Raw genomic sequence first — 12,348 nt, forward strand, 5'->3', positions numbered from 1 at the left:
GCTACTTCATAACTGTACTGTTGCTACTGTTATGAATCATAATGTAAATATCTGATATGCAGGATGGTCTTAGGCGACCCCTGTGAAAGGGTCGTTCGACTGCCAAAGGGGTCGCCACCCACAGGTTGAGAACCGCTGCTTTAGGGGGTGACAGTGCAAGGGGGAGCTCAGCATCAAACTGGGAATCTTGAGACATACAGGGTGGTGTCACCATCAGGATGTGGGGATCAGATCTCACCCCCGGTTCCCAGGTCATCCAAATCATACTCTGCTCTCAAACACAGTGCACCCGGCAACTGAGCTCCCTGTTATTGTGGACAGAGAGGAGCCGCTGCAAAGCCAGCCCGCCAGCAGCCCGCCAAGGGTGGACTCTGCCTTGTCAGTTCCCCCTTCCTGCTGAATCATTGTTCCAATCTCTGGGCCCAATTAGTCTGGCTCTGGACAGCCACTCAAATCAATAAGAGTCACTGGCCGTGCATCTAGAAGTAGAGTTGCCCCAGCTACTAAAGGGACAATATCAGGTGATAATGACAAAGCCGAAAAACACCCTTGGCTGTGCCTCTCTCTTTTGTGCAAAGTCACCCACATCATCCGGTTCATCAAGCACCATTTACTGAGAGCCGGCCTTCACTTTTCTGTCACCATTCAACAGTCTACCCCAGAGGCTGTCCCCTTCTCCCAAGAGGAGTGGCAGGTTCACAAGAGACACAAAACACAAGGGTGGCACATACTATTGAGTGCCAACACAAAAGCCATGTCCCCCACCGTCCTGGCTAACAGAACCTCAAATATGTGCATCTCTCATGTCCTTCAAGGAAGGCAGTCCTTTACCTGACAAGATGAGTCATGATTGGTCAGTAAGCAGTGGTCTTTCTCTCACCAAGACCGATTTAGGCTGGGGCACATGGCCGACTTCTGGCCAGTGAGAAATGAAGGGGATTCTACTGATGGGCTCCTATTTGATAAGGAATATGAGAAAAGAAACAGGACCTCTTCGGCATCCAGATGTCATCCACCTGTAATAGCAGAAACTACTGCTGCTGTTTGGGGACCATGAGGGGCATTACCTTAGAAGGACAAGCCAGAATGGAAGAGTGGAAGACCAAAGGAACCTAGGTCCTTAAAAACCACAAAGCCCTAATCGGTTTGGCTCAGTGGATAGAGCATCGGCCTGTGGACCAAAGGGTCCCAGGTTCCATTCCAGTTAAGGACATGTACCTCGGTTGCAGGCTCCTCCTCATTATTGGTCCTGGTCAAGGTGCATACAGGAGGCAACCAATCAATAGGTTTCTCTTACATCAGTATTTCTCTCTGTGTTTCCCTCTCTCTTCCACTCTCTCTAAAAAACAATGGAAAAATATCCTCAGGTGAGGATTTAAAAAAAACCACAAAGTGCTAGATTAGTCAACACTGGAAAAGTTTACATGACCACCAGAAGTCTTGAAATGTGAGATAATATAGGTTACTATTATTTACCCCACTTTTAGTCGAATTTTCTGATACCTTGGCCAACAACATCCTAATGATACAACCAGTAGTCCCCACTCCTCACTCTCAAAAGCCTAACTCCTGTAGACCTTACAGCAGATTTGTATTTGGACTTATAAACTCACTGGAGGCCCAGTGCACAACATTTGTGCACTGGAGGGTGTAGGGGTGTCCCTCAGCCCAGCCTGCGCCCTCTCACAGTCTGGAACCCCTCGGGGGATGTCTGCAAGCTGGCAATCAGAAATCCCTCTCTCAGTCTGGGGCTCTCACAGTCCAGGACCCCTTGCTCCTTACCGTCCACCTGCATCGGAGGCAGGAGAGGTTCCTGCCACCACCACTGTACTCGCCAGCCATGAGCCCAGCTTCCAGCTGAGCTGCGCTCCCCCTGTGGGAGCACACTGATCACCAGGGGGCAGATCCTGCATTGCACGTCTACCCCCTGGTGGTCAGTGCGCATCATAGCGACCGGTCATTATGCCATTCAGTCGATTTGCCTATTAGCCTTTTATTATATAGGATTTCTTAAACTGCAAATATCCAGAGGTTAACCCTATTAGTCACTCTCTCCTTAGTATGAATTACTTTGATTAGATAGTCTTCTTTTCAAGGCCATGCTGTGATCAATCACTGGGTCAGAGAAGAGAGATGAACAATAGTGGGCAGTGGGAGGGAAGGAAAGGGCTTACAACACCTGGACCTGTCGTGAGAGGAAGCACCAGAAGGCTGTGCAGAACAGTGTGGCTAAGGTGGCCCTAATACCCCTTAGAAATCGTTCTTCTCCTACCAAGCATCCCTGAGCACTATTCTGGGCTTGTCGTTCCTAAAACCAAGGCCCCATTTTAGGTCTAGACTCAGAAAAAATACACAAATTTCAAATATAAAATAAAATGAGCTTTCCAGTCAGGCTCTTCTTAGCTTTACAGCAGAGAAGGGTGACCCAGGTAGAGTATTTCCACCAGAGATGTGTCCAGTGAGAAGGCAGTGCCACCTGGTACTGTTGGTAACGCTGATGGCCCTCGGAGGAGGTGACCTCAGGCCTCGGTTCCAGCCTCTCTGCTGAAGGCTGTGAGTACTGGACTCTGATCTGCCTGTGATCCCAGCCCCAGCATGACCTCAGCCGTGTAAAGGAGACACTTTGTATTCTGCACATGGCCATTAGGCTGCTCTTCCCGAGAAAAGCATCTGATACTTATCTCCAAAAGATGCCAAATCTTTATCACTGCTATTATTGCGATTGACCCTACGGCCACCATTACTTAGGGAGCCAGTGAGGCTCTGAGCAGAGAAAACAGTGTCAGCTGTCCTCCTGACAACACAGCTGGCCAGAGGCTGGTTCCCACCTGACGCAGGAGCAGCTGCTGGGTCTCAGGATGGCCGGGGATCCTCCAAGACTCCCAGTCCCTCCCAGCAATGACCATTCCATAGCCACTGACAGGTGTTCCAGAAAACCTAGGTTTCCAGGGCGATTCCCAGGGCCACTCGGCAATCCTGCTCTCTTCCAATGTACACAGCAACTATTTCAAACCTTCGCCCCTACTGGAGCCTCCAAAGCCACCTCCTAGCCCCTTTCTCAGCAGATGGTCTTGCCTCCTACCTCAGAGAAAAAATAGGGGCTATCAGGCTGGTACAACTCAGCTGCCCACCTTCCCCCATCTTCCCCTCTGCCCCACACACCTGTCTTTACCCAGCCCGACCACTTTTCTCCAGCCTCCAAACAAAGGCTGCTGGTTTCACCTGCACCCTTGCAGCCCGTCCCCCGAGTCTCCTCCTGGACCAGACCTATGAGTGATCTGCTCTCCTGAACCTTCAATTCCTCTCTCTGCTGCTGCCAGCCCCACGGCTGCCTGGCCGACCTCTAATCCTGGCTCTGCACTGACCTCCATTCTCACTCCCCCAACACCGATGGCACAACATGAGAAGAGTAATCTACATTAACTTGCCCCATTCCCTGGGCCTCAATCCTCCTTCATCCACTCACCCCACTCTCCTTGCTCTTCCCAAGCACTCCAAAACACCAAATCTACTATGCCCTTCTTAGAGAGCCACTCATTCATCTCCCCTTTGATGACAGTGGGTAATTCTGGCAGGCTGTATTTTCCAAAATGGCTGCAACGATATCTCCCACTCTAATGCTCTAGCTCAGTGGTTCTCAACCTTCTGGCCCTTTAAATACAGTTCCTCATGTTGTGACCCAACCATAAAATTATTTTCATTGCTACTTCATAACTGTAATGTTGCTACTGTTATGAATCGTAATGTAAATATCTGATATGCAGGATGGTCTTAGGCGACCCCTGTGAAAGGATCATTTCGACCGCCAAAGGGGTCGCAACCCACAGGTTGAGAACTGCTGCTCTAGAGCCACGCCAAGCCCCATCCAGAAGTAAGTCTATTTCCCACCCCTTTCTCAAAGGGGGCCTCCGTGACTCCTGCTGTTACCAATAGAGTGAGGAGGAAGCAGCCTGCATGACGGCCAAGGCAAGGTCATAAAACTAGGATGGACTTTCAGCCTTATTCTCTCAGGCAGCACTTCACTCACTCCGAGAACCCGGCAGCCATGCTGTGGGGAAGCCCAAGCCACTGTGGAGAGATGACCTGGAGAGGACCTGTGGCCGTGGCCCATAGCCCTGGCTGAGCTCCCCGCCAACAGCCAACACCCATTTGCCAACCACATGAGTGGGCAACCTTGAAGTGGGTCCTCCAGTTCCCGTCAAGCCACCCATCTGGTACCACATGCTCTCCCGTCATTTTTATATCCCTTGGCTGGCCACATGCTCTCTTTCATTATAATTTAACAAATTAAGATGTAATGTTTCCACCCCCAAGGAAATCACCTCTAGTTCATCTCATTTCTATGCCATCCTCCTGAAGTCCCATTGGCCCCAGTGGCTGTTCAGTGTTCTGAGACCACCCACATGCCATTCCCAGGAACAAATCAGAATGAACTGACCAATCCAGCCCTGGGTCACATGGTCACAGCACTGTCATGCTACCTCCTCTCTGCCACTGCTGCTCAAAGGGCCATTCCTACCCACCAGCCTGGAGCCAGTTTCCCTGGTACTGCCTGGATCGAAGAATGAGGAAGAAGGCAGGTGAAAGGGAAGGTTCTCACCTCCATCAGGAGAATGTCCTTCGAGCTCTGCACCTGCACCTTAGGGTGCTGGACCTTCACAGCCACCGTCCGCCCGTCATGCAGCACTGCCTTATGGACCTGGGCCAGGGAGGCAGCCCCCATAGGGGTGTCATCAAAGCTCACAAACAAATCATGGATCTGTCAAGAGTAGAGAGAGGATGGAACCATTAAGATGACCAAATTCAGTGAGAGGGGTCAGGAGGACAGGCCAGAGCTGTGCTGCCTGATGCCCCCACCACATATTTTCTGCTCCGTCAGCTGTATGCCAGCCCAGCTCCTGCTGCCACAGAGATTCACACCAGGCATATGGAGGGAGGGAGACAGAAAACACATTGGAGAATATGTTCTCACACGTATGCAAAGGTTCCCTGAGCACTTGCATTTAAAGCCAAAGAAGTGCCATCGAGAAAAGCGGTCGCAACCAGTGGTCCACGGACCACTGGTGGTCCATGAGGTCCAGAAGGTTGGCAACTGCTGACCTAGAATGTTCAGAAATGTGCATAATCCACCCATTTAATTACCTACCACAGTGCCTCCAAGGCTCTCACATATGGATATAATCAAAAGTTAACAGAACCTGGGCCCAGGGCAGCCCAAGACAGGGGTCAGATGGAAGATTTCCCACCACGCCAACCTGGAGAGTTCAAGGAACCCTGGCTGGAGACTGCACACACCACAACCACCTCGTATTCCTACTGAGCAGCAGCCTCAACATGGGTCCCCAAGCCCATTCTCAGCCCAGACACCTGGCAGAGATCCCAGGGTTGCAGGCCCAAGCCTTGCACTTGGTCTTCACCTGCAGTGCCACCCAAAGGTCACCTTGGGCGGATCCCCTGCCCTTTCTGTGCCTCACTTTCTCTATGAAATGGAACATATACCCTTATTCTTCCATCTTCTCTTCCTATCTGCCTTCCCTCTTTTCTGATGAGAAATGCCATACCGCCCAGCCGGCGTGACTCGGTGGTTGAGCATCAACTCATGAACTTGGAAGTCACGGTTCTATTCCCAGTCAGGGTTCATGCCTGGGTTATGGGCTTGATCCTCAGTAGGGGGCTTACAGGAGGCAGCCGATCAATGATTCTCTCTCACTGATGTTTCTAACTCTCTCTTCCTCTCCCTCCTCTCCCTGAAATCAATAAACACATTTTTTTAAAAAGAAAAGAAAAAGAAATGCCATACCAATTTTCCTGAAGGAAAAAGTCTTTCTGACTTGAGTGGTCACACCTACATGATCCAGATATAAATATCCTACCAGATGGGAAGGAGGTCCCCAAAAACCCTTTGCATGATCAGCCAAGGCTGAAATACTCATCCCCTCTGTTTCTTGAAGTCCCTAGGTAGCCTCACAATGCCGGAAAGTCAAGACATTCACACACACAGCTACCCAAATGTGTAAGTGGATAGTCACACACCTCCCCTCCTTCTCACACATCCAAGTTGGCAGGCTGTGCCCCCACCTCCCTCTGTCCCCTTCTGCAGCAAACACCCAGCCCCTCAGCACCTCTCCCCTCCTTGGACTTCAGAAGTTAGATGACCCACAGCCACCATCCCATCCCGTTTGCTAGGCTGCACCATCACTTTGCTAATCTTGTCTCATAAATCACTCCCTCCAGCCCTGTCATCATCTTTTAGCTTTCACTAAACTCCATCCCATTTATCAACATCCTGTGGAGGCCAAAGGTCCAGGCAACTTGGGAGGGGCCTACACTTCACTGTCACGAGATGGTATGGATTAGCTTCCCTGCCCCTCCTTCCTCATTGGGTTTTGATCTGTACCCCTCCCAGTGCCCACTTCCCTCTTCTGCCCCAACCATGCACCCATCTTTTTCCCTCCTTTGTGAGTTCTAGGCTCCCTGAGGGCCATATTCTTCCCACATTATCCACCCCTAGAATCACCTTGAATCTCTCTGCTCAAGACCCTTTATCCTGGACCTTGGATTAAAACAATGCAAGGACCACCATCCATATATACCTCATTAGAATATCAGCTCCCAGTGGGCAGAGACTTTTGTCTATTTTGTTCAATTCACTGCACCTAGAATGGGGCTGGAACTAATCAGTGACAAAGATTTGTTGAAGGACTGAATCCACTATTCTCTCCATTGGAGAAGAACTGGATGAACTCTTTCCTCCCTTTGAAAAGGCTGGGTCTTCCAGATCCCACACTCCTACTAATCCAAAGGCCTCAAATGGAAAAGCACATGTCAAGTGTAAGGTTTACCTAGGTGGACTCCACCTGTTACTCCAAGGTGAGCCTGGCCAATCAGAACCCTGAATACTCTGGACCACGATGATTGGTTCTGAGATAGACACATGACCCAACTGGTCCAATCAGACTCAACCATTTTACTTTTGTTTGAACTGTAGGAGAAGGGATTCTTTCTTTCTGCTAAAATTAAACTTGAAGCCTAGAGATGCCTGGGGTCATATAGTAGCAACAAAGAGGAAAGCAAAGCCAAAAGACAGAAAGAGTAAATCCTAATCACAATGGTTGAGCCCCTTGATCTAGCCATGCCTGAATGTCCACCCTATAATACCCTTTTTTTTTTTTTTTGACTTAATTCAGTTTGAGTTGTTTTCTGTCACACACAGCAGAATGGGCTCTGACTGATACAGTGTGTTCTCAGCCTCAGCTGGGATAAATTGAAGAAACACAGGCATGGTGCCAGGTATCCCCAAGAGGCTCAGTAAGTGTGAGTTCCCTCCTCTCTCCATTCTCTTGCTGGGACAGGGATCCAGGAATAGAAGAGGAGAACTTCAGCAACGTTCCCAGTCAATACATAATGAGATCACCATTAGTTCCTTTGGGAACCCTCTGGAGTTCCTGAAGGAGCACCAAGAACACTTTCAGGAGCAGAGCTGTGAACGAGGACCCTCACCTCCCAGGCAGATGGAACAGCCCAATCTCCCCACTGCAAAGAGACTTGGGAGTGACCTGACCTCACTCCCTGGGAACACTGGCTCATTCGCTGAGACGGACAACCAGTCTTCAAATCAGTGTCATTGCAGGGACATTGCAGAGTCATTGCATCGCTAGGGCTGTGTGCAAAAACAGCTGCCAAGAGCACTCCAAGGGGAGATGGAAAAAGGAAAGGGCTGAAGCAAGCATCCCAATCTCCAGGGTAAAAGGAAGCCTGGTCCACCCTATCCAGAGGGGATGGGAAGGGGGCCTCCCATAATACCCTGCTCCCACCAGGGGATGGAAGGGGTCCTGAGATACCACCCAAACCCAACTGTCAACTCAGCACCCTGAACAAGGCCCAGCTCTGAGGACTTGTCCAAATTCCCAACCTGACCAGTGGAAGCAAAGACAGGCATGGGAAGTGAGGGTGCACAACTCACTTGGCACAGGGAGCCTGTCAGGCAGGTACCCCACCCCACCCCAGCCTGCCCACCACCTCCCAGTGCCCCTCCAGCCATCTATTCCCTCTATCAGAGAGCAAGCCACACACCCATACCCTCCTATGCTCACACACACACACACACACACACACACACACACACACACAAAATAACTGATTGCTAGTGGATGTTCCTAGCTGGCTTATAATAAAGGTAATTAAAGATTGGTGCTACAGCCTATAATTAAATATGAATAAAGTATCTCTAAATGGAACCTTGATTCAAAGTGTTCAGTGGAAGTACTTTAAGCTGATAGATAGGAAGGAAAAACAGACCCTGTCCTGAAAGCAGAATTACACCCCCACGCAGCTGAAACAAATACAACCCCCCCCCAATCAGGCCTGGTCCCCCAGCCCTTTCAGCAGAAAACCATTAGCAGAAACAAACTGCGGCATGGACAGCAATTAGATTCAAGATGGGCCTTGGCTGCCTCCAGTCAGTGCAGAAACCTCTCTCCCCTTCTAAGGCTTTCTCGTGCCCCGCCACACACACACACACACACACACACACACACACCACCTTTTCTTTTCCTCTGGGTCTGGCGGCAAAATCAATTAAGTAAAACAACTGCATTTTAAAATGACTAGTTATGTGCTTTTTAATTACTGTCGGCCCATGATTCAAATATATCGATGTCCTTGTCTAAAAACAGAAAAAAGTTTCTCTAGCTTTGTATGGTCTGTTTTTTTAGGGGTGTGTGGGGAGACTTAGGGTGGTTTTTTTTTAAGAGCAGAAAACATGAGAGGGGCAGGAAACAATGTGTCATCCCCTGGGACCTAAGGCTGGGGCTCAAGTGCAGACTTCAGCGGGCTCTTCAGCTGGGGTCCGGGAATCGGAGACCACGTGACATGCTGCCCAGTGCAGGGCAGAGAGAGACTCCAGAAAAGCCAGCGTGCAGATTCCCACGAAGCCAGGTGACTAGGCAATGTTCACACTGAGCAGCCAAACACTGGCCAGGGGCTACATTCTGCCCAACATAAGGTGACAGGAAGTCAGAATCTTCTGGAGAAGCCACAGTGTGACTCCTGGGAGTTCCACGTGAGCCCAGCCAGCCTCGCTCGGGTCCCTGTGGGGACTGACTCACCAGTTACAAAATGGGAGATGTCCTGGATTTTTCCAAGATGGCCCAATTTCACCTATTCCATCCTGTTGTCCTCATACTCATTCAGATCACACCTACTCTGGGTTCAGAAACCACATCGCTGTAAGGTAATGCTAGCATGTCTAACAAACCCTGAGCTGGCTGGCTGCAGATGAAGACAGGGGCCTACTCAAAGCACGCAGGTCCAGGCCTAGATGCCAAGGCCAGGCCGCTCCCACTCAGGAGCTGGGGAGACTGCCCAGGGCACCTGAAGTAGGTTACCATGGCATCAGCAGTAAAGAACATCTGGCTCTCCAGGTCCTGAAATGGCCCACCTCACACATGGCTGCCGCCATCTACCACAGGCTGATGGGGCTTCAGTCCCTGAGCTAACAGAGTGGCTGGAGTGAACCTTCCCCACCCCATGCCCCTCCCCCAACTGAGGCAGACAAGATAGCTCCAGCCAGCTAGGATTCTGTAAAGTACTGCCATCTGCCTTAGGCGGAAAACCACCTCTGACCTGCCTCTGCTTGAAAAACATCACCTCCTCTCAGCATCTTTTCCCAGGGACCTGCCCCAGGCACCCCTACCTCTCAGTCACCCTAGCGGCTGATAATCCATTTTGCTGCAATTCCTTCTTCTACCCCTTAAACATGCCTAGCTTATATCCCACCTGTTCAGGGTCATTCCTGTACTTTCCAAGATAACACCTGACAGTAACAGCAAATGGGTGGCACATGCACCCTCATTCCCCCTCTAGTGGTTTTAAAATATGTTCATACATTTTTAAATACTCCTATTTTTGAGCAGTGGAGCCTGTTTGTTTCCCATGTCTTGAGAGTGAGCTAGACTTCATGGCACACTCCTAACCAACAGCATCTAGAGGAAGTGATAGTGTCTGACTTCTGAGACGGTCATCATGGCGTCCTCCTTGCTCTCTCTTCTCAGATCGCCTGCTCCCGGGGAAGCCAGCTGCCCTGTCAGGAGGACACTGAGGCGGCCTGTGGAGAGTCCAGGTGGTCAGGAATCAAGGCCACCTGCCAACAGTGAGCCACCTTGGTAGCAGCTCCTCCTTCCCCACCCAGGCCTTCAGATGACACCACCTCAGCCGACATCCTCACTGCACCCTCATGAGAGACTCTGAGCCAGAACCTTCCAGGGAGCCACTCCCAAATTCCTGACCCACACAAACTAAGAAGTCAAAAGTTTGTTGTTTAAGATGCTAAGTTTGGGGTCATTTGTTATGCAGCAATAGTTTATTAATACACCAATAGCTCAAACATACCCATGCCAGACCTCACAATCGCAGCATTCCTTTCTGCTGTGCCCAGAGATGCCTCAGAATCTCTCTCAACATAATGCTCCAGCAGCCACCATCGAATGACTAGAGTGAATGTATAAAATGAAACCAATGTGCCATTCCTTAGCTTCAGCCAGTCAACAAACACAGGGTGGGACAAAAGTAGCTTTACAGTTGTGAATATGTGAAACAGGGTTTATTCTTGTATTGTTATTTATTAATTATTGTATCTTTTCCATACAAACAACTGTTAACCCACTTTGGCCCACCCTATATTTACTGCAGGCTAGAAAATATCACATGCCAGAAACCATGCTGGTACATGTAGGCCAACTAAATAGACACAGTCTCTGGCCATGAGGAGACCTCAGTCCAACAGAAGGCAAAGGCCTCTGAAAAACACACCTGCATTTCAGCAGGGCCTGCTAGAGACAGTGCCCCTGCCCAGGCTGCTTCACCCAACTCCCAAGGGGCTCTCTGGTTAGGTAAGAGGGGACCTCCATGTAGGCCCTGGGGGTTCCCAGAAGAGGACAGGCACCCAAGTGTCTCTCCCTCCACCTCCCCCACCCCGCCTCTCTCCACAGCTGCCCTGTCTCAGGGTGGGAGTACTCCTATCCCCAGCTTCCCACAATAAAAATAACAACAGAAACAGCTCGAGAACATGTACACCCTATCTTCCATGGAATCTGTGTTCTTTCTGAGGTTCAGAAAAATCGAACTGTTGGTTCTGCAGAGCTAAGCGGTATTGCTACTGCCAAGCTGGGAAGAAAGAATGAAGTGACAATGGCAAAACCTGAAGCCTTTTTGACAAAGGTGAACCCCAGAAATCACCAGTGTTCCTATTTAACACAGAGAGTGGCATAATGCTCAACTCTTACCAATTGGCTAAAGAGCTTCCAGGTACAGGACCTAATTGGCCACCTGGCTCTGCCCAGGGCATCACAGGACAGACGAGCTTCTCTCCTTCCACGAGAAGCTGACAAAAGAAGAAACAAGAAGCCGGGACCAGCCATACCCTCAGTTGGCTGTGGACCCACCAGCTGGCCAAGAGAAGGGGCCTGAGAGGCAGTAAGGCACAATGACTCCAACGCAAGCTCTTCGTCAAATGTCCAGGCTGAAATTCTGGCTTCAATGTGTTCCAGCTCCAGCAGTTATATAACCTCTCTGGACCTCAGCTTTCTCTTCTGTAAAATGGGAGTTTTAATACCAACCTCACTGAGTTGTTATATGAAAACAACATACATAAAGTGTCTGAAGTACAGCCTATAGAAGACCCCAATAACTAGCGGGAGTAGTGGTGCCCGATCTGACGCCCCCAGGAAGAGAGCAGAGTGGTACAATGACAAGAGCTCTGCACAGCCAGCAATTCTAGGCCCCTGGTTCCGCCCTGTCAGTGACCACCCTCATTGAGCCAGAGGCTGTAGCGGCCTCCTGACTGACCCACCCACCTGCATTCCTTCCCACTCTGACCCAGCCTCCACATACAGCTAAGGTGAGTTTTCCAAACATAAGCTGATTATGTCACTTCTCTCTGCTTAAACCACTTCACCAGCTTCCCAGGGGCCAAAATCCTTTACAGGATCTGACCCTGCCCACCTCTCCTGCCCCATCTCTCCCCTTTGACCCCAGCTCTCTCTGCCTCTTCCTACCACCAGCACACTCCCTCCCTACCTGCTGCAGGACCTTTGCACATGCTGTCCCCTCTGCCCAGAAGGTTCCCCTCCCTCCTCCTCATTCAGGTAACTCCTACTCATCCTTCAAATCACAGCTCAACTGTCACCTCCCCAAGGAAGCCTCCCTGTGTACATTCCCAGAGTTCACGTGTCCTCAAGAGCTGCACTTTTGCCTCAGTTTGTATTTGCTTAATCTCCCTCTTCCCTTCTAGACTGCAGGCTTCCATTTTTGCTCAGCATTGCATCCTAACACATAATTAACAAATGGAGG

General features: G+C 50.2%; 1 protein-coding gene across 3 annotated transcripts in view; it reads right to left on the bottom strand.

Moving 5' to 3' along the window:
* ADCK1 (aarF domain containing kinase 1) overlaps positions 1 to 12,348 on the bottom strand; it is a 118,904-nt gene that overhangs the window by 43,631 nt on the left and 62,925 nt on the right. For 2 of the 3 annotated variants that reach the window (XM_070415832.1, XM_070415823.1), the window contains exon 5: positions 4,601 to 4,759. The exons of the other annotated variant lie outside the window; for it this stretch is intronic. In XM_070415832.1, coding sequence (XP_070271933.1) covers positions 4,601 to 4,759 — 159 coding nt within the window. The remainder of the gene's footprint in view (positions 1 to 4,600; positions 4,760 to 12,348) is intronic. 3 annotated transcript variants of the gene reach the window in all.

The sequence above is a fragment of the Myotis yumanensis genome, unplaced genomic scaffold (genome assembly GCF_028538775.1).
Source record: "Myotis yumanensis isolate MYYU_CA2020_CCGP unplaced genomic scaffold, mMyoYum1.0.hap1 SCAF_1, whole genome shotgun sequence".
Taxonomy (NCBI): Eukaryota; Metazoa; Chordata; class Mammalia; order Chiroptera; family Vespertilionidae; genus Myotis; species Myotis yumanensis.